Below are 23,869 nucleotides of genomic sequence, written 5' to 3' on the forward strand. Positions count from 1 at the left end.
TAGGTCGCCTGAGTGCGTCTGTTCCCCGCCCAGACAGGACGGGGTTAAAGGAGCAGCTGCTTCGGGGGCTCTGGCTCACTCAGGCCGCGGGGAGGGAGCGGTACAGAGGAGGCGGGGCGAGCCTGCAGCGTCAGAGGCCGGCGTGACGTTGCACCAGCTCGAGGTGTGCAGTGCGTTCTCCCGGGGATGTTGTCCCCGGATCCCCGGACCCTGGCAGTGGCGGGCTGCACAGGCTCCCGGGAGGGGAGGTGTGGAGAGTGACCTGTGCTCACACACAGGCTTTTTGGAGGCGGCAGCAGCAGCCCCAGCGTCTCACGCCCGTCTCTGGGGTCCGCGCTGATCGCCGTGGCTTGCGCCCTTCTCTGGAGTTCGTTTAGGCGGCGCTCTGAATCCCCTCTCCTTGCGCGCAGCGAAACTAAGAGGCAAGAAAAAGTCTCTTGCCTCTTCGGCAGCTGCAGACCTTTTCCCGGTCTCCCTCCCGGCTAGCTGTGGTGCGCCAACCCCTTCAGGCTGTGTTCACACCGCCAGCCCCAGTCCTCTCCCCGTGATCCGACCGAAGCCCGAGCCTCAGCTCCCAGCCCCGCCCGCCCCGGCGGGTGAGCAGACAAGCCTCTCGGGCTGGTGAGCGCCGCTCGGCGCCGAGCCTCTGTGCGGGAGTCTCTCCGATTTTCCCTCTGCGCCCCTGTTGCTGTGGGATCCGCGCTGATAGCCGCGGCTCGCGCCCTTCTCTGGAGTTCGTTTAGGTGGCGCTCTGAATCCCCTCTCCTTGCCCGCCGCGAAACAAAGAGGCAAGAAAAAGTCTCTTGCCTCTTCGGCAGCTGCAGACTTTTTCCCGGACTCCCTCCAGGCTAGCTGTGGTGCGCTAACCCCTTCAGGCTGTGTTCACGCCGCCAGCCCCAGTCCTCTCCCTGCGATCCGACCGAAGCCCGAGCCTCAGCTCCCAGCCCCGCCCGCCCCGGCGGCTAAGCAGACAAGCCTCTCGGGCTGGTGAGTGCTGCTCGGCGCCAAGCCTCTGTGCGGGAACCTCTCCGCTTTGCCCTCTGCACCTCTGTGGCTGCCCTCTCCTCCGTGGCTCTGAAGCTTCCCCCCTCCGCCCCCCGCAGTCTCCGCCCGCGAAGGGGCTTCCTAGTGCGTGGAAACCTTTCCTCCTTCACGGCTCCCTCCCACTGGTGCAGGTGCCGTCCCTATTCTTTTGTCTCTGATATTTCTTTTTTCTTTTGCCCTACCCAAGTACGGGGGGAGTTTCTTGCCTTTTTGGAGGTCGGACGTTTTCTGCCAGCGTTCAGTGGGTGTTCTGTAGGAGCAGTTCCACGTGTAGATGTATTTCTACTGTATCTGTGGGAAGGAATGTGATCTCCGCGTCTTACTCTTCCGCCATCTTCCAGGACCTCTCCAAAGCAATCTTAAGAAAGAAAAACGGACCTGGAGGAATCAGGCTCCCTGACTTCAGCCTATACTACAAAGCTACAGTAATCAAGACAGTATGGTACTGGCACAAAAACAGAAATATAGATCAATGGAATAGGATAGAAAGCCCAGAGATAAACCCATGCATATATGGTCACCTTATCTTTGATACAGGAGACAAGAATATACAATGGAGAAAAGACAGCCTCTTCAATAAGTGGTGCTGGGAAAACTGGACAGCTACATGTAAAAGAATGAAATTAGAACACTCCCTAACACCATACAGAAAAATAAACTCAAAATGGATTAAAGACCTAAGTGTAAGGCCATACACTAGAAATCTCTTACAGGAAAACATAGGCAAAACACTCTATGACATAAATCACAGCAAAATCCTTTTTGACCCAGCTCCTAGAGAAATGGAAATAAAAACAAAAATAAACAAATGGGACCTAATGAAACTGAAGAGCTTTTGCACAGCAAGGGAAACTATAAACAAGACAAAAAGACAACCCTCAGAATGGGAGAAAATATTTGCAAATGAAGCAACTGACAAAGGATTAATCTCCCAAATTTACAAGCAGCTCATGCAGCTCAATATCAAAAAAAACAAACAACCCAATCCAAAAATGGGCCGAATACCTAAATAGACATTTCTCCAAAGAATACATACAGATTGCCAACAAACACATGAAAGGATACTCAACATCACTAACCATTAGAGAAATGCAAATCAAAACTACAATGAGGTAACACCTCACACCAGTCAGAATGGCCATCATCAAAAAATCTACAAGCAGTCAATGCTGGAGAGGGTGTGGAGAAAAGGGAACCCTCTTGCACTATTCGTGGGAATGTAAACTGATACAGCCACTATGGAGAACAGTATGGAGGGTCCTTCAAAAACTAAAAATAGATCTACCATACGACCCAGCAATCCCATTACTGGGCATATACCCTGAGAAAACCATAATTCAAAAAGAGTCATGTACCACAATGTTCATTGCAGTATTGTTTACAATAGTCAGGACACAGAAGCAACCTAAGTGTCCATCAACAGATGAATGGATAAAGAAGATATCACACATATATACAATGGAATATTACTCAGCCATAAAAGGAAACAAAATTGAGTTATGTGCAGTGAGGTGGGTGGACTTGAGACTGACATACGGAGTGAAGTAAGTCAGAAAAAGAAAAACAAATACTGTATGCTAACACATATATATGGAATCTAAAAAAAGAAAAAAAAAAGGTTCTGAAGAACCTAGGGGAAGGACAGGAATAAAGACATAGATGTAGAGAATGGACGTGAGGACAAGCGGAGGGGGAAGGGTAAGCTGGGACGAAGTGAGAGAGTGACATGGACATATATACACTACCAAATGTAAAATAGATAGCTAGTGGGAAGCAGCCGCATAGCACAGGGAGATCAGCTCGGTGCTTTGTGTCCACCTAGAGGAGTGGGATGGGGAGGGTGGGAGGGAGACACAAGAGGGAGGAGAAATAGGGATAAATGTATATGTATAGCTGATTCACTTTGTTGTACAGCAGAAACTAACACACCATTGTAAAGCAATTATGCTCCAATAAAGACGTTTAAAAAAAAATAAAGTCATTTTTGGAAAAAAAACACAAACTGAATGCACACATTAGAAGTAATGGTAACCAAATGCTATGGGTAGTTATCTCAAGGTGATGAAATTTCAGGTGTTTTTTCCTGCTCTTTCTTATGATTTCTATATTGTTTGAATTCTTTTTTATAGGAAGCATATGCTATTTATATCATTTTTATTGTGGAGGGAAAGTATTTTCCTAAAGAAATTGCTCTTTAAAAATATTCATGTAAGAAGTAAGCAATGACTTTCAGGTTATTTGTATTTATTTCAAGAATTTTAAAATCTCAAGATGTCATAGAGAAAAACAATTGTAACTGTTCCATCAAACAGATCATTTTGGGCATAATATAGTTGTAAAAGAGAGAAAGCAGGTACTTAAGGAATGTGGTGACAATAAAAGGAATAGATGGATTCATAGGATAAATAAACTGAAGGGGAATAAGGACAGAATTTATTGGTGCATTGGACATGGGAGATGAGAGATGGAGACTTGTCCAAGAAGTGAGCATCACGTATTTTTTAAAGATTGGGGTTAACATTTTACTGATTTGATTTCACCCACTTGGTGGGTATTGGCAAGGTAAGAAAGAACACTGCAGTTAGGTGAATAAATAATTCGCCTTGATTCCTCAGTAGACAATTTTTATTTTAAGCAGTAATAGATTTTGCTTCACCATTAGCAATTTTATCATGGCTGATGGGAAGACAGAGTACAGTTAAGATTGAAAGAGGGGACTTCCCTGGTGGTGCAATGGTTAAGAATCTACCTGCAAATTCAAGGGACATGGGTTCGACCCCTGGTCTGGGAAGATCCCACATGCCGAGGAGTAACTAAGCCTGTGCGCGGCAACTACTGAGCCTGAGCTCCAGAGCCCACGAGCCACAACTACTGAGCCTGCATGCCACAAATACTGAAGTCCACGTGCCTAGAGCCCGTGCTCCACAATAAAAGAAGCCACTGCAATGAGAAGCCCGCGCACCACAACGAAGAGTAGTCCCCACTCTTCGCAAATAGAGAAAGCCCACGTGCAGCAACAAAGACCCAACACAGCCAAAAATAAATAAATAAATAAATTTATTAAAAAAACAAAAGATAAAAAGAGAATTCAAGTTCTTTATTGGGAGGAAGAGATGACAGAGAATAATTCTCTAGATAATATTAAAAATATAAAATATCTGAAAAAATTTGGAAGCAAAGGTCTTTAATAAAAATGACAAATTGAAACAGTAAAACTCTGTGAGTGCTCTGAAGAACAATGGAGAAAATGAGGCAAGTGCAGAGTGATGGGATGGAGAGTAGTAAGAGGAGTAAGTCCAAAAGCACAAGATGAATTCCAAACGTAAAGGTAGGATGGAGGGAGGGAAATGTTCCAAGAAAGAAAATAACGTCCACAGAGAAAAAGAATAACATTGCTACATTGTAGCAACTCCCACACTGTAAAAATTCTACATAATGGATATAAAAAGAGGAGAGATAAAGGCAGCAATTAAAGCAATTACCTCTATACTGTACATCCAAATATATTCTACTGCTGGAAAGAATCAAGCACCTTTTCATCAAGAATGAAACACCTGAAAGTGAATTTAAAAACTGGCCTTGGAACCTTTTGATTTCTGATATACAAAATAAATAGCTAAAAATCTGAAAATTTACTGAGGTGGCATGACAATGGAAAGAGATTTGAGTTTTGTTTTCAGGCCGCCATGAAATAATCTCCAGGCCTTACACTACTGTCTGTGTAACCTTGGTCAAATCATTTAACTTTCTGTATCAGATTCCTTAACTGTAAGCTGTGAATAATAATAATAATAATAATAATACCTTGTTTTTTGTTTTTTGTGAAGATTAAATAAGATGATGCAAGTAAGTGCCTGCCATATAGTCATTCAATAAATGTATTTCCCTATTTAATTAAAAATTAAACGTTTCCTTTAGAAATTACATTTTTTTTAGAAATTATGTACATACTGTCTTGATACAAAATTTGGCTTGTCTATCATCTTTGTCAGAGAAAATTAGAACCAATTATTTTTTTAGCAATTATAACTAAGGAGAAACCATTTCCTGTCACTTTAAAGAAAATCTCCTTAAAATTGTCTTCTTTATAAATCCCCCAAACTATGCTAATCTTCTTAATTATAAAGTAGACTTTGTTGATTCCTCACTCTCCCTACAAGGAAGAGTCCTCAGCCCCAATCAGCACTGCAAATTGTGGAATGCTCTAATTTAGGAGGAAATTGTGGTGGTGCCAATGAAATGCCTTCATAGGAAAGAAAAGAATTTTAAATGTAACTCTTAGGAAATAGCCTGTTTTATTCTCTCCATATCTTCATGAGCTAGATATGCTCAAAGAAAATAAATGGATTTCAGAAATTATTGGAGTGAAAGGCACATTTAAAAATTGAGTGAATAATAAGGAAATTTGATGGCTACAGGTTAGTTCCAATGATGAAATGGAATCAATAACTGGAGAACTGGTTATAGATTAGAGTGAGTCCTGGTAAGGTCGTAAGACTTCTATTTTCAGTCTCTAAGGATGTGGCAAAAAGTGTACCTGTATAGGATGTAATAAAATAGTGCTTCTCTTAGTTATATACTCAGTTCTTTCTAATTTTTAAATTAAAAATAAATAAGGATAATGTGATATGTGAGAACTGCCCAGAAAATCTATATTAGGTGATTATGGAGAAATACTAAGAGAATAAAGACCAGGTGTTACTTACTAAGTCTGCCTAAGTTTTTTGCAGTATCTGCAAATACAGAGACTTTGTAGGACCATAAGGAAAAAGAAGGGGGATTATAGGCATGATTCTAGTGGAGTATGGGAAAACAGGAACATTGAGAATAGACACAATCAGATGGTCAAGAAGAGAGGCAGGTGTAGAGGGCTAGGTCCCTGGATAGGATACCTATTAAAACAAAGATTTCTTCCTGGCTTCAATCTTTTCCCATATAGATAGCTTCAGATTTTCTGGATTGACTCCACACTTTGTAGGAACTCTCTGGAGTTCAAGCTCTACCAAGCCCCTTGTCCTCTAAAATATGAGATGGTAAGTGGAAGTCTTTGAGGCTGAGTAGGTGGTTATTTGATCTACAGGGGACTCAAGTTTTGCCTGCCCAGAATTTATTCCCCCTTATTTTGATAACAGCATCCTGGTTCCCTTTCACTTTATTTTTTCCTTGAAAACAGTGATTTTCCAGAGATGTACATGAGCTCCAAGCCAGGCTAACATAATTCAAGACCAGAATTTTGCTGGTACTACTCTGAAAGAAAACCAGTCTCTTGGGGTTTTCCAAGGTGGTGGCAATATGAACCTTGAGCATCTCGTAACCATCTTGACCTCTCAGCAAGAGAGTCTGCACAAGAGAATAGCCAACATAGAGAAAGAAGAGGTGAGAGATGATAGACAGATTCCTAGCACCACTGTTTGAGCACTTTGCTCCAACACACATGAAGCCTACCTCTGGACTTTTCAGATACATGAACCAGATAATTATTTCTTTAAGTCAGCTTAATATATGTTTCTGTCACTCACAACTAGTAAAGTCCTGCCTAGTACATCTTCTACCCTGCTGTGAATTCTGCTAAGTAAGGCTTAGGAGAAGTTGAGGAAAATCTATAAAAAGAATGTTATTCTCTCCCTCCTTAGTATCCTTGGCTCCTCTGGCTCCATGCCTCATTTGGCATATAAGCATGCTAAACTAACATCATTGACCACATATGTCAGCTAACTTGTGCTTCTCTGTGGAAAACAGTGTACATCTGTTGGGCTTTGTCTTCATATGCCAAAGAGGCAACTTAATGCCTGGACAGAGGTCAGCCTGCCATCTAGTTCTAACAGGTAAGTCTTGATCATAAAATGCTCCATCTGGACTCTTTGTTCTCTGTGAGTTTGCTCATGGGCAGTTTGGGCTTTGTCTGAATACTTGGAGTACTCTTCTGCCAGTGTTCCTTTGCCCAATCTATATTGCTTAAAACTCAACCCTGACACACACAGTGTGTCCATCACACTTTAGCCTGTTATTCTCTGGACTTTGATTTTCACTGTGCTCTCTTGACATACAGCTACACCACCTTTTTCCATTTTCTGATTTCATGACTCTAAGTCATGCCATACTTCCTTAGCTTAGCATTTGGGATTGTGGTCTGCCCTATCCTCCAGGCACTTGGTGCTGCTCTCTTAGTGTTCAGTGCTAGTTGAAGATGTATAGGCTACGTTGATAGGGAGATCTCTCTTACCCACTATTGGAACTATTGGAATTGCAATGACCTTTCTAGTCATAATGCAGTGAAGGCTTCGGTCTTCAGACCAACCTACTAAATACTTATTCCTTGGTTACTGATCCTGCTTTCTTTTCCTAATGCCCATAAAATGTGTCTACTTAAGGATGGTAATGGATAACTCAAGGGAGAAGGCGGTTTCATCAACCAACTAATCAAACTTTAAAATTTAACTGTTATGCACAAATACAAGATGAACGAATTTTCCTGTTTCAGAAGGAATAAAATTCTGTCATCTAAAACAAACCCTTTGATATTATTACTCTCCAATAATTATGGGGCTTTATCTCATTATTGGTGCATAAAAACTGCCTTCAAATATTAGAAAGACTTATAAAATATTCATATTCTGCATGGCCCTAAGAAATAGAACATATTAAGGGAAACTTTAGAGAGAAAAATTTCAGTTTAGGTTAAGAAAGAAAATTTTAAACTTTCAAATCTAGCTCAAGATGGACTACGATTTTTTCGTAGGTGGTAATTTCTTTTTTCTTTTTCGCTTTGGTGTGCTTCAGTGATTTAACAAGTACTGGGTTGAAATCCCAGTGCTCAGCATCCAAAAAAATTATTTTAGTCTGGAATAAGGAACACTTGATCTGAAGACATCAGTTGTCCATCTCTATCACAGGCTCCCATTTGCAGGCCCCGGGAAAATTTCCTGTGTGTTCACTGTCTGATATAACAGCAAAACTTCCATCTGGTCTACTCTTTGGTCTATCCTGACAATCTGGAACTCCAAATTGCTATACTGGAAGAATCATTTTTGCCTCCAGGGGATCTTTCCCCCTGCCTGTGCTGTGAATCTCTTCTACAAGGAATTATGCTAATTTCTTCATGTATTCCTCTAACTGACTGAAAAATGTAGACAAGCTGGCTTTCTGATGAGTGAAAACACTTCTTTTAATGTTGAAAAATAATTGACTAGATTAGTTGCAGGTGTACAACATAGTGATTCAATATTGCTATACATTACAAAATGATCATAGTAAATCAAGTTACCATTTATCATCATACAATGTTATTACAATATTATTGACTATATTCCCCATGCAGTACAATTCATCCCCATGACTCATAGCAATTCACAATTTTTAACAATATTTGCAGTTATTATAAAATATCAGCTATATTCCCTGTGCTGTCAACATATCCTTGTAGCTTATTCATTTTATACATAGTATTTTGTACCTCTTAGTCCCCCAACCCTATATTGACCCTCTCCCCTCTCTCTCCCCATTGGTAACCACTATTTTCTTCTCTACATCTGTAAGTCTGCTTCTTTTTTGTTATATTCACTAGTTTGTTGTATTTTTTAGATTCCACATATAAGTGATATCACACAGTATTCGTCTTTCTTATTTTACTTATTTCACCTAGCATTATATCCTCCAAAAGTCCATCCATGTTGTTGCAAACGGCAAAATTTTATTCTTTTTATGGCTGAATAGTATTATATTGTATGTATATACCACATCTTCCTTATTCATCCATCTATTGATGGACTCTTAGGTTGCTTCCAAATCTTGGCTATTGTAAATAATGCTATAGTGAACATGGTGGGGTGCATGTATCTTTTTGATTTTGTTTTCTTCAGAAAAATACTCAGAAGTGAAATAGCTAGATTGTATGGTAGTTCTATCATTAATTGTTTGAGGAACCTCTACACTATGTTTTCCATAGTAGCTGTACCAAATTGCATTCTCACCAAGATTACATAAGGTTTCCCTTTTCTCCACATCCTGACCAACATTTGCTATTGGTTGTATTTTTGATAGTACCCATTCTGACAGGTGTGAGGTGATATCTCATTGTGGTTTTCATTTGCAGTTTGCTGATAATTAGTGACCTTGAGCATATTTTCATATGTCTGATGGCCATCTTTATTTATTCTTTGGAAAAATATCTATTCAAGTCCTCTGCCCTTTTTTATTTGGTTGTTTTTTTGAGGTTAAGTTGTATGAGTTCCTTGTATATTTTGGATACTAACTCCTTTTCCGATATATAGTTTTAAAATATCTTCTCACATTCAGTAGACTGCCTTTTCATTTTGATGATAGTTTCTTTCACTGTGTAAAAGCTTTTTGGTTTGATGTAGTCTTATTTATTTATTTTTGCTTTTGTTTCCCTTGCCTGAGGAGACAAATCCACAAAAATATTGCTAAGACCAATGTCAAATAGCATACTGCCTGTGTTATCTTCTAAGGGTTTTATGGTTTAAGGCCTTACATTTATGTTTTTAATCCATTTTGAGTATATTTTTTATATGGCATGAGAAAGTAGTCCAGTTTGATTATTTTGCAAGTAGCTGTCCAGTTCTCCCAACACCATTTATTGAAGAAGCTGTCTTTTCTCCATTGTATGTTCTTTCCTCCTTTGTTGTAGACTAATTGAACATATAAACATGGGTTTATTTCTGGGCTCTTAATTCTGTTCCCCTGATCTATGTTTTCATACCAGTACCATACTATTTTGATTACTGTAGCTTTGTAGTATAGTTTGAAATGAGGGAGTGGGATACATCCAGTGTTGTTTTTCTTTCTCAAATTTGTTTAGATTATTCAGGGTCTTTTGTGTTTCCAGGCAAATTTTAGAATTATTTGTTCTAGTTCTGTGGAAATGGCCATTGGTATTTTGATAGGGATTACACTAAAACTGTAGATTGCTTTGGGTGGTATGGACATTTTAACAATATTAATTCTTCCAATCCCTTAGCACAGGATATATTTCCCTTTGTATGTTGTTATCTTCAATTTCTTTCATCAATGTTTTATAGTTTTCCAAGTGGGTCTTTTACCTCCTTGGTTAGATTTATACCTAGGTATTTTATTAGTTTTGATGCAACTGTCAATGAGATAGCTTTCTTAATTTCTCTTTCTGATAGTTTGTTCTTAGTGTACAGAAATGCCACAGATTTCTGTATGTTAATTTTTTATCCTACAACTTTACTGAATTCATTGAAAGTTCTAGTAGTTTTTTGGTGGTGTCTTTAGAATTTTCTATATATAGTGTCTATACTATATAGAATTTTCTATATATAGTGTCTATACTATATAGAATTTTCTATATGTAGTATCATGTCATCTGCAAACAATGACAGTTGTACTTATTCCTTCCAATCTGGATTCTTTTATTTCCTTTGCTAGTCTAATTGCTGTGGCTAGGACTTCCAGTACTATGTTGGATAGGAGTGGTAGAGTGAGCATGCCTTTCTTGTTACTGATCTTTGTGGGAAAAGTTTCAACCTTTCACTGTTGAATATGATGTTAGCTGTGCATTAGTTATTTATGCCTTTATTATGTTGAGGTATATTCCTTCTATACTTATTTTGTTGAGAGTTTTTAAAATCATAAATTGGTGTTGAATTTTGTCAAAAGTTTTTCTCCATCTGTTTAGATGATCATATGATTTTTATTCTTCCATTTGTTAACATGATGTATCCTATTAATTGATTTGCAGATATTGAACCATCCTTGCATCCTGGGGATAAATCTGGGATGAATACCACTTGTCATGGTGTTTGATCCTTTTAATGTATTGTTGAATTCAATGTGCTAAAATTTTGTTGAGGATTTTTGCACCTATGTTCACCAGAGATATGGGCCTATCATTTTCTTTTTCTGTGGGGTCTTTGTCTAGTTTTGGTATCAGGGTAATGCTGGCCTCTTGGGATGAGTTCAGAAGCATTCCTTCCCCTTCAACTTTTTTTTTTTTTTTTTTTTTGGAATAGTTTGAGAAGGATAGGCATTAACTCTTCTAAATGTTTGAGAGAATTCACCTGTGAAGCCATCTGGTCCTGAACTTCTGTTTGTTTTTTACTGATTATTTTTCATTACTGGTAATAGGTCTGTTAATATTTTCTATTTCTTCCTGATTCAGTCTTGGGAGATTTATGTTTCTAGGAACTCATCCATTTCTTCTAGGTTGTCCATTTTATTGGTGTATAATTGTTCATAGCAATCTCTTATGATCCTTTCTATTTCTATAACATGGGTTGTAACTTCTTTTTCATTTCTTATTTTATTGACTTGGGACCTCTCTCTTTTTTTCTTCATGACTCTGTCTAAAGTTTTATCAATTTTGCTTATCTTTTCAAAGAATCAGCTCTTAGTTTCATTGACATTTTTTGTCTCTTTTTAAGTCTCTATTTCCTTTATTTCTCCTATGATCATTATTATTGCTTCCTTCATACCGACATTAGATTTTGTTGGCATTTCTTTTTCTAGTTCCTTTAGGTGTAAGATTAGGCTGTTTATCTGGGATTTTTATTCTTTCCTGAGGTAGGCTTGTATCTCTATAAACTTCCCTCTTAGAACTGTTTTTGCTGTGTCCCATAGATTGTGGATTGTTGTGTTTCTATTTTCATTTGTGTGATTTCCTCTTTGATTTCTTCAGTGGCTCATTAGTTACTTAGTATATATAACTGTATATATTTAGGTGCTCCCATGTTGGATTTAAATATATTTATGAATGTTATATCTCCTTATTGGATTTATCTCTTTATCATTATGTAATGTCCTACTTTGTCTCTTGTTAAAGTCTTTGTTTAAAAGTCTATTTTATCTGATATAAATATTGCTACCCTGGCTTTCTTTTCATTTCCTCTTGCATGGAATACCTTTTTGCATCCCCTCACTTTCAGTCTTTGTGTGTCTTTAGATTTGAAGTGAGTCTCTTGTAGGCAGCATAGATATGGGTCTTATTTTTGTATCCATTCAGGCACTCTGTGTTGTTTGATTGGAGCATTTCATCCATTTACGTTTAGTGTGTTAAGTAGTTATTGATAAGTATGTATCAATTGCCATTTTGTTAATTGTTTTCAGTTCATTTTTATAGTTCTTTATTGTTCTTTCCTTTTTCTTTTGCACTCTTCCAATGTGATTTGATGCTATGTTTAGTGTTATTTTTGGATTCCTTTCTCTATTTTCTGTGTGTATCTATTATAGATTTGTGTTTGTGGTTACCATGAGGTTTATATATAACAATATATATATGTATGTATATATATATATATATATATATATATATATATATATATATATACACACACACACACGATTATTATACTTTATTGATCTCTTAAGTTCAAATGCATTCTAACAATCCTGCGCCCCCACTCCTCATTTAATATTTTTTATTTCACATTTTGCATTTTAAAAAATATCCCTTAACTACTTATGGTGGATTAGATGATTTTATTATTTTTGTCTTTTAAACTGCCCACTAGTTTTGTGAGTGATTGATATACCACATTTACTGTGTATTTTCCTTTACTGATGAGATCTTTACCTTCATAATTTTCATATTTCTGGTTGTAGTCTTTCTTTTCCACTTAGAGAACTCCCTTTAACATTTATTGTACAGCCATTTTAGTGGTACCAAACTCTTTTAGATTTTGCTTGTCTTAAAACTATCTCTCCTTCAAATCTGAATGTTACCCTTGTTAGGTAGAATATTTTTCATTATATATTTTTTCCTTTTGTCACTTTAAATATAGTGACATAACCGCTTTGAAAATATTTGGAAAGAAAGAAGGAAAACATTGAAAATGTATCTTGTTGGTTAAATTTTCCTCTTTAACTTACAAGTTAAATTTTCCTCTTTCGTCACATAAATAATATTCTTAAAATATTTTGCTTGATCATGAGAAGCAAATATTTTTTAGAAATGTAATCATAGCTGTGCCTATAGTGCAGCATAATAAAGCACTTTAAATTTCAAAAATTAAGTAAATCTTTTCTTGCAAAATGACTCAAAAAATCTATCAGCTAAACCTACAAATTTTCAGAGCTCATATTTTATTTTGCTAGATTTGAAAATAAATCAAGTAGATCACTATATACATTGATTGTTCAGAGAAAATTCTCTTTCCTACATTACCTACATCTCTCAGGTAACACTGATTTGGAGTTCAGCACATCTGAATTGTCCAGATAATTGCTGCAGTTTCCTATTTTACTACAGTTATATAAAAATGGCCTTAGGACAATTTTTAAATGAAGCAAACTGAGATGAAATCTAAGAAACAAGGTAAAATTCTACTTTCTTATTTTTTTTTTAAGAAATTCCTAATTTTTTTTTTAAGTTTTAATTTTTATTTATGTATTTATTTATTTATTTATTTATGGTTGTGTTGGGTCTTCGTTTCTGTGCGAGGGCTTTCTCCAGTTGTGGCAACTCTTCATCATGGTGCGCGGGCCTCTCATCATCGCGGCCTCTCTTGTTGCGGAGCACAGGCTCCAGACACGCAGGCTCAGCAATTGTGGCTCACGGGCCTAGTTGCTCCATGGCATGTGGGATCTTCACAGACCAGGGCTCGAACCCGTATCCCCTGCATTGGCAGGCAGATTCTCAACCACTGTGCCACCAGGGAAGCCCCTCTACTTTCTTATTAATGATAGAATTAGAATTATTTATAACCTATGCTTTGTTTTAATTCTGCAAACTCTTTATGAGAACTTCTTACAGAAGATCTTTATTTTCCAGTTCAAAACTCAGTTTTTCACAGCATTTCAATTGTTAGAAGCTATCTCAGAACTGAACATAGGTGTGTTACAAAATGTGTCCTCTGCAGCTTTATTCCCTCTCTGTTTCATTGGTATGTTCTTGTTTATGCCCTCTCTACTTTGTTTACAGAATCTAGTGATTAAAAATAGTTCCTTACTTGGTATTATGTGTATCAATGGTATGGAAGAGCTCACATAACTCTTCTCCACTCAGAACACCATCTGCAAAATATGCTTTGAATTCTTCAGAGGACAATTTTCCATCATCTAAAATGGTAAGAGCAAACAAAAGAGAAGCAAATCATTTCAATTTTGTATGTTATTATATCTTTTAATTTTTAACATTTTGCTCAAATGCTTGAACAGGTTTGTTTGTGCATACATACATGTATTCAAAAAGGAAGAACAATTTCAGGTGTTTAAAATAAAAAGTTACCCACCCAGACCCAAGAATGGTCACAGGCCCCCACCTCCTCCCTCCCAGACCCAAGGAGTGGCCATGGGTCTCTGCTGTCTCCCTCTTGGAATCCAGAAGTAGTTGTGGGCCCCTGCCACCTCCCTTCCAGATACCAGGAGTAATTGCAAGCCAAGAGTGGTTGCAAGCCACCACTGCCACCCTTGCAGTCCCCAGGAGTGGTTGAGAGCCCCCACTGCCACCTACCCAAACTCCAGGAGTGGTTGTGAGCCACCTCTGCTCCCATCCTGTGTCCCAGGGCCATTCCTGAGCCATTGCCACCACTGAGAACCCCAGGACTAGGCACCAGCAGCCACATCTGCATACCCCCTATCAAGGGGATAATGACCAGCACATGATGAGGAAGGAGGTGTCCAGCATGCATACTAAAAAAAGCCCTCAGACTAAATATACTAAATCCATACAAGCTACACAGGGATGCTCCCACTTATAAATAGCCCTCCAAGACCAGAGTACATAATTTCTTCTCCTAAACCCACAGAGAGAAATAAAAGTAAAATGAAGCAGAGGAACCACTCTCAGTTAAAAGACCAAGAGCATTCCCCTGAAAGAACAAACAATGAAGCAGACCTCTTCAATATGATAGACACTGATTTCAAACAGGAGATAATGAAAATACTGAAGGAATTAAGAAGGGGTATCAATGGAAATACAGAGTACAGAAAAAAGAAGCTAGAAACTAGAAAGAGGAACAAAGAAAAATTAGAAAACTCATTTGCCGAGATAAAAGCTGAGCTAAAGTCAATGAATAGCAAAATGAGTAATGCAGAAGAACAAATAAGTGACCTGGAATAATGGAATTCTGAATAATGGAAATCATCCAATCAAGACAGAAGACAGAAAGCCAAACTAAAAAAGAAGAAGAAAGCAATACAAGAGACCTATGGCATAATATAAACTATGTCAACCTATGCAAAATAGGGATTCCAGGAGGGAAAGACAGCAAAAAGGGGATCAAAAATGTGTTTGAAGAAATTATGGCTGAAAACTTCCCAAACCTAAAGAAGGAAACAGATATCCAGGTACAGGAAGCACAGAGGGTCCCAAACAAGATAAACCCAAGCAGACGTACACTAAGACATACTACAATAAAAATAGGAAAAGCTAAAGACAAAGAGAAGATTCTAAAGGCAGTAAGAGAAATCAAAGAGTTAATTACAAGGGAACCCCCATAACACTATCAGCTGATTCCTCTACAGAAACGTTGCAGGCCAAAAGCAAGTGCCAAGATATATTTAAAGTCCTGGAAGGGAAAAATCTGCAAACTAGAATACTCTACCCAGAAAGATTATCCTTTAGAAGAGGAGAGATAAAATCTTCCCAGACAAGCAAAAACTAAAAGAATACAGCAATATTAAACTTATCCTAAAGGAAATATTGAAAGCTCTTCTCTAAATAGAAAAGAAGAATCTATAAGAAAAAGAAAATTACAATTGGAAAATAAATCACTTAAAGAAGTGATTTATTTAAGAAGTGATTTATTTAAGAAGTGATTTATTTATTTCCAAAAGTGAATTACAATTGGAAAATACATCACTTAAAGAAGTACACTTAAAGTACACAGATTAAAACATTTTAATGAAATGTTTAATCAAAATTAATCAGAATGTTTTACATTTTAATCAAAATATTTTAAAATCAAAAACATTTTCTGTGAAAGTGATGACAACCACAATGAATAGCAAAAGGAAGAACATGAAGATGTAAGAGAGGACATCAAAATCATAAAATGTGGGGGAGGAGAGTAAGAAAATGTGGATTTTTTTTCCCTAGAATGCTTTGGAGCCTATATGACTACCAGTCGAAGGCAAGTATGTATAGGAAGAGGTTAACATACTTGAAAAACTGTGTAACCACAAGTCAGAAACACATAATAAATTCACAAAAACAAAAAAAGAGAACATAAGTATAATACAAAAGGAAAATCATCAAATGATGAAAGGAAAAACAAAAGGAAAAAGAAACGGACAAAGATGAAATATAAGATCAATGGGAAATAAGGTTTTAAATGGCAATAAATATATATCTATCAATAATTACCTTAAATGTTAATGGACTAAGTGCTCCAGTCAAAAGACAGAGTGGCATGTTGGATAAAAAACAAGAGTTTACAGTATGCTGCTTACAAGAGATGCATTTTAGGGCAAAGAACACACATAGATTGAAAGCCAGGGGATGGAAAAAGATATTTCATGCAAATGGAAATGACAAGAAAGTGGGGGTTCCAATACTCATATCAGACAAAATAGACTTTAAAACAAAGGCCATAAAGAAAGATAAAGAAGGGACACTATATAATGATAAAAGGATCAATACAAGAGGATTTTACACTTATAAACATATATGTACCTAATATAGGAGCACCCAAATATATAAACAAATACTAACGGACATAAAGGGAGAGATTGACAGGAATACAATAATAGTAGGAGACTTTAACACCCCACTCACATCAATGGACAAATCTTCCAGACAGAGACTCAATAAGGCAACAGAAGTCCTAAGTGATACAATAGAACAGTTAGACTTAATTGATATTTTCACAACATTACATCCAAAAAAACAGATTACACATTCTTTTCAAGTGCACATGGAACATTCTCTAGAATTAACCACATACTAGGGCACAAAACAAGCCTCTACAAATTTAAGACTATAGAAATTATCTCAAGAATCTTTTCTGACCACAACAACATGAAACTAGAAATTAACAACAGAAAAGGAAATGAGAAAAAAATGATTACATGGAGACTAAACAACATGCTTCTAAAAAACCAATGGGTCAATGATGAAATCAAAGAGGAAATTTAAAAATACCTTGAGACAAATGACAATGAAAACATAGCCATACAAAATCTATGGGATACAGCAAAAGCAGTTCTTAGAGGGAGGTTTATAGCAATACAGACCTTCCTCCAAAAAGAAGAAAAATCTCAAATAAACAATATAACCACTTAAAAGAATTAGAAAAAGAAGAAAAACAAAATCTGAAGTCAGAAGAAGGAAGGAAATAATAAAAACTAGAGAGGAAATGAATGAAATAGAAATTTAAAAAAATAGGAAAAAATCAGTAAAACCAGGAGTTCATTCGTTGATAGGATAAACAAGATTGACAAACCTCTGACCAGGCTCACCAAGAAGAAAAGAGAGAAAACCCAAATAAACAAAATAAGAAATGAAAAAGGAGACATAACAATTGATACTACAGAATAACAAAAAAAATAGGGAATACTATGAATAATTATATGTCAAAAAATCGGTGACCTAGAAGAAATGGACAAGTTTCTAGAAACATAAAGCCCTCCAAAATTGAATCAAGAAGAAATAGATAATTTGAACAGACTGATCACTAGAACTGAAATAGAATCTGTAATTTAAAAACTCCCTACAAATAAAAGTCCAGCACCAGATGGCTTCACAGGTGAATTCTAGCAAACATACAAAGAAGAATTTATACCAATTCTTCTCAAACTCTTACAGAAAATTGAAGAGCAGGGAACACTCCCAAGGACATTTTAATGAAGCCACCATAACCCTGATAATAAAACCAGACTAAGACACCACCAGAAAAAAAAAAAAAAAATTACAGGCCAATATCTTTGATGAATATTGATGTGAAACTTCTCAACAAAATATTAACAAATCAAATCCAACAACACATGAAAATGATCATACACCATGACCAAGTGGGATTCATCCCAAGTTTACAAGGATGGTTCAACACACACAAATCAATCAATGTGATACACCACATAAACAAAAGAAAAAACAAAAACCACATGATCATCTCAATAGATGCAGAAAAAGCATTTAACAAAATTCAACATCCATTCATGATAAAAACTCTTACCAAAGTGAATGGAGAGGGAACATATCTCAAAATAGTAAAAACTATTTATGACAAACCCACAGCCAAAATAATAGTCAAAGGTGAAAAGCTGAAAGCCTTCCTGCTAAAATCTGGAACAAGACAATGTTGCCCATTCTCACCTCTTCTATTCAACACAGTATTGGAAGTCCTAGCCACAGCAATCAAACAAAAAAAAAAGAAATAAAATATATCCAAATTGGAAGGGAAGAGGTAAAATTATAATTATATACAGATGATACACTGTATGATACCCTAAAGACTCCACACAAAAACTATTAGAACTGATAAATGAATTCGATAATGTAGCAGGATACAAGATTAACATACAGAAGTCAGTTGCATTTCTTTACAACAATGAAATATCAGAAAGAATTAAAAAAAAAAAACCAAAAAACAATACTTTCTAAAATCACAACCCTAAAAATAAAATATTTAGGAATAAACCTCACCAAGGAGGTGAAAGACTCAGAAGCTGAGAACTATAAAACATTAATAAAAGAAATTGAAGATGATTCAAAGAAATGGAAAGATATCACATGCTCTTGGATTGGAATAATTAATATTGTTAAAATGACAATAGTACCCTAAGCAATCTACAGATTTAACACAATCCCTATCAAATTACCAATGGCACTTTTCACAGAACTAGGACAAGTAACCCTGAAATTCATCTGGAACCATAAAAGACTCAGAACTGCCGAAGCAATCTTGATAAAGAACCAAGCAGGAGGCATAACCATCCCAGACTTCAGAGAATACTACATAGCTACAGTAATAAAACAGTGTGGTACTGGCACAAAAACAGACATATGGATCAATGGAAAAGAAAGAGAGCCAGAAATAAACCCACACACCACAGTCAATTAATGTTCAAAAAAGGAGACAAGAAAGTACAATGGGAAAGGACAATCTTTTCAGCAAAGGGTGTTGGGAAAGTTGGACAGCTGTATGTAAATCAATGAAGTTAGGACACAGCCTCTCACCATACACAAAAATAAACTCAAAATGGCTTAAAGACTTAAACATAAGACATGACACCATAAAACTCCTAGAAGAAAACATAGGCAAAACATTCCCTGACATAAATCGTACAAACATTTTCTTGGGTCAGTCTCCCAAGGCAATAGAAATGGAAGCAAAAATAAACAAATGAGACCTTATCAAATTTAAAGACTTTTCCACAGCAAAGGAAATCATAAACAAAATGAAAAGACAACCTACAGAATGGGAGAAAATATTTGCAAATGATGCAACTGACAAGGGCTTAATTTCCAAAATATATAAACAGCTCATACAACTCAATTTCACAGAAACAACCCAATCATAAAATGGGAGGAAGACCTAAAGAGACAATTTTCCAAAGAAAGCATACAGATGGCCAACAGACACATAAAAAATGCTCATTATTGCTAATTATTAGAGAAATGCAAATCAAAACTACAATGAGGTATCACCTCATACTGGTCAGAATAGCCATCATTAAAAAGTTTACAAACAATCAATGCAGGAGAGTGTGTGGAGAAAAGGAACCCTCCTACACTGTTGGTGGGACTGTAACTTGGTGCAGCTACTAAGGAGAACAGTATGGAAGTCCCTTAGAAAACTAAAAATAAAGTTATCATATGACCTAGCAATCCCACTCCTGGGGATATATCTGGAAAAGATGAAAACTTTAATTTGAAAAGATACATGCATGCCAAATGTTCATAGCAGCACTATTTACAATAGCCAAGACATGGAAGCAACCTAAATGTCCATTGACAGATGAATGAATAAAGACGATATTGTGTGTGTGTATATATATATAATGGAATGTTAGCCATAAAAAAGAATGAAGTAAGTTAATCTGCAGCAATATGGATGGACCTACAGATTATCATACTAAGTCAGACAGAGAAAAATATTATATATTATATAACATATGTGGAATCTAAAAAAATAGTACAAATGAAATTATTTATAAAACAGAAATAGACTCACAAACATAGAAAACAAACTTATGGTTACCAAAGGGGAAATTGGGGGTGAGGGATAAATTAGGAGTACAGAATTAACACATACACACTACCATACATAAAATAAACAACAAAGATTTACTGTATAGCACAGGGAACTGTATTTAATGTCTGGTAATAACCTATAACAGAAAAGAATCTATCTATCTATCTATCTATCTATCTATCTATCTATCTATCTAATCTGAATCACTTTGCTTGCTATACACCTGACACTAACAATATTGTAAATCAACTATACTTCAGTTAAAAAAAAAAAAAAAAAGACTTGCCATTTAACATATAACGGTTTCATCCATTCTTTCATCAAATATTTATCAAGATCCTACTATGTGCCCATACAGTTTTGTGTTAAGAATATATGTAGACAACTCCTTATTGATCTTATAATTTTGATGGAGGATGTAGCAATTGAACAGCCAAATACAGTATGATGAGGGCAATTCTAGGGGACATAGGGTGATGTGAGAGAATGTGGAAAAGAAAACTAATCCACATATTAGGGGAATAGGGACACAGGGAAACCTTCTTGGAAGAAGTGAAGGCTTCTTAGAAGAAGTGACATTTCTACTGAGACACAAGTGAAAAATAAGGGTTAGTGAGGTAAGATCTGTAAAGAGGAAGAGTATTCCAGGCAGAGGAAATGCCAGCTACAAAGGTAGGAGGCAAGAAAGAATATGGGTTGAAAACTGAAAAGAAAAATCAGTGTACTCAAAGAATATATATTGGAGTAGAATTGTGGTTACCAGGGGCTGGAGGGAAGGGGAAATGGGGAGATGTTGTTCAAGGTGTACAAAATTTCAGATATGCAAGATGTATAAGTTCTGGAGATCTAAAGTAAACAATACAACTATACTTAACAATATTGTATTGTATACTTGAAATTTGCTAAGAGGGCAGAGATTGTGTTCTCACTACACACAAAGAAAGAAAATGGTAACTATGTGAGGTGATGTGTATGTTAAGTAGCTTGATAGTGATGAATATTTTACAATGTATATGTATATCAAATCATCAAGTTGCATACTTTATACGATTTTAAACTGTCAACTCTACCTCAATAAAGCTGGGGGTGGTGGGGGAAGAGAATGAATATATATTGGAAGGAGAGGAGGAGAAGCCAGAGAGTTAGACACAGAGAGTCAATGTCATGAAAAACCTTAAAAATCATGGTAGAGTTTTGAATTTACCCAAAGAGCCACTGTCATAGTGGAAAGCTTACTGTGGCTACAGTGAGTAAAATGGAGTGGAGAGGTAAGACACTAGAAGAGAATACCCATAAGAGGACATTGTAGTAATTCCCACAAGAAACAATTTGGCATAAACTTTGGTGGTGACAGTAAAAACAAAGAGAAGTAGACAGATTTACAATCTGTTTAGGAAAAAGAATCAACAGGAACTGATGATCAGTTAGAGGTGATGGGTGAGAGGGAACAATAAATACAGAATTATACCCATTTTCCAGGACTGAGAAATCACATGGACGATATCACCATTGTAAAAGAGAACACAGGGCAAAAAGTTTGGGGTGAAGTAAACTGCTGTTTTGGACATGTTAAAATTAGATGTATCTGTGGAATAAGTAGAGGCACCCAGTGAGCAGAAGGATCATACAAGTCTAGAAAAGGAGAGGGTGGGGCAGGGATGGAAGGAGTAAAGGAAAGAAGGAGTGAGGGAAGGAGGAGGAGGGAGGAAAAGAAGGGGGAGAGAGAGAGAGAGAGAGAGAGGTAGAGAGAAAGAAAGAGAAAGGCCGACTGGAATGTATGCTTGGGAGCTATCAATCCATAGGAATTAAGGTCCTAGAAGTAAGGGAATTCATTCTCCCAAGAAGAATTTCTACAGTGAGGAAGAAAAAGCCCCAGAACAGACTTTGGAAATATCAACTAAATTCTTTAAGTTTCAGATTGTATAAATGTTTAACTGTTGCAAGGATTAACTGAGAGGCTATATACAAAACATTTAGCATGGTAACTAACACATAGTTCAACAATAGTGATCTGGGGAACAGGTTTACTAGTTCAGTCTTGGTAAGTGAAAATCATTTATGTGTTTTTAATTCCCATTTTCTTCTCTTCCATGAAAAGTCCTTACACAGAAAATCGATATTTAACATGTTTGTTTAAAAATAGAAATTTTTATTTATTTTCTTAAGTAATCAGGTTTTGAAAATCCTAAAATTGGTACTTCTGTGAAAAGAGATTCTTTAAACACTCATTTAATTTCTCCTTCAAGTTTCATGTCCACAAATATGCCAACAACTAGAGTTATCTCAGTATTTCCCCTCCTTCTATTGCAAGCTAAATCACGTCTTTGTATTTAAAATGACTATTCTCTCAAAACACTGGCTTTTCTTTCATGTATTACAACATTTCTGAACACTCTAAATATTTTAGTTTGTCAAGATTAAAATACAAAAAAATGATCATCTTCAATAATAACAGCATCCTGGTACAAAATGAACACCTGGAAAGCATTACTGGGTTTAATACACAAAGGACAGCATATACTTTGCATGTGGATGCAAATTTTAGAGGCAGAAATTAAAAATACCAACCTCAATTCTAAAATGAAGTTCTTAAATTGTAAATTCAGAAAAAATAATAATATATTATTATTTTGTTAAATTTAAAGATTAAATACTTTCTGTTAAATGTACATGTCACCTTGCACAAGTCATTTAGTATCATTATGCATTAACTTCCTCATCTTTGAATGAAAGCCTCTATTATTCCAACCTTCTAGTTATATATATATATATATATATATATATATATATATATATATATATATATTTATTTATTTAAAATGATTTACTGCCATTATATAAATAAAAATAAAATAGAAACTCTTCCAATTTCAGCTCTGATATATAAAGACCTTAGACATCATCACTTCTGTCCTTAAAACAACAAAAAGCTGAACAAACTCAAAATCAATTACTTTTCTTGGACTCTTTGGAGAAGTGAGGTCAAGGGCAAACTACTAGTCAAAATCTGGAGAAATAGGCAAAACCAGAGAATCACAGCCAAGATCTGTTTCCCCAGAGCAGAAGCTACGGGAGCCATAAGCTGATAGGAACAGTTAAACGGTAGTTTTGATGAAATGCTGGAGACCGAGTGTAAACTAGCATGAGAGGAGGAAACTCTTTGGGGCTTTAGTCTTTGGGGAGCCTCCATACTTTAATGGGTTTTACCTCCAAGAGCCCTACCAGGCTCTTACTGAGGAGACAAGAAAGATCTGGAAGTGGAAGGGGAAGAGTAATTGTGAAATGTACATGAGTGTTTTCCATGACAATGGTCTACTCTCCAGGGGCAAAGATTTTACCAGAAACATATCCCACCTGGGGGAAGGGCATTTCCCCACTGCAGTCCCCTCTAGCCTACCTGTCTCAACTAAGAGTAGGAAGAACTAAAAAACATTGGGAAGGTCACAGCCCAGGGACACAGGCCCACTGAAAAACTTGCATTTAATCATAATAGTATAGAACACATCTGCTCCCCCATTCTTTACCATCACACCAACAGGACTGCCATATAATAATAGTATATGACAGCTGAAAGAACTGTCATGCTTCCAGAGAAGGAGTGCTTAGGGAAGGCCAAAGTCAATAAAAAAGACAAGAGAAATTTAAAGCCTCTGGCACCTGCTAGTAGAGAAAACATTAAATACAGCCCAACTCCTAGTCAGGTTAACATA

At 36.5% G+C, this 23,869-nt stretch overlaps 1 protein-coding gene across 1 annotated transcript in view; it reads right to left on the reverse strand.

Moving 5' to 3' along the window:
• Positions 1-14,591, reverse strand: part of NECAB1 (N-terminal EF-hand calcium binding protein 1) — a 219,208-nt gene extending 204,617 nt beyond the window's left edge. The window contains exons 1-2 of the mRNA XM_007177498.2: positions 14,474-14,591; positions 13,971-14,079 (exon numbers count right to left, since the gene is read on the reverse strand). Of these exons, the coding sequence (XP_007177560.2) occupies positions 13,971-14,079; positions 14,474-14,591 (227 nt within the window). The remainder of the gene's footprint in view (positions 1-13,970; positions 14,080-14,473) is intronic.
• Between the last annotated feature and the right edge of the window lie 9,278 nt (positions 14,592-23,869).

The sequence above is a fragment of the Balaenoptera acutorostrata genome, chromosome 17 (genome assembly GCF_949987535.1).
Source record: "Balaenoptera acutorostrata chromosome 17, mBalAcu1.1, whole genome shotgun sequence".
Lineage (NCBI taxonomy): Eukaryota > Metazoa > Chordata > Mammalia > Artiodactyla > Balaenopteridae > Balaenoptera > Balaenoptera acutorostrata.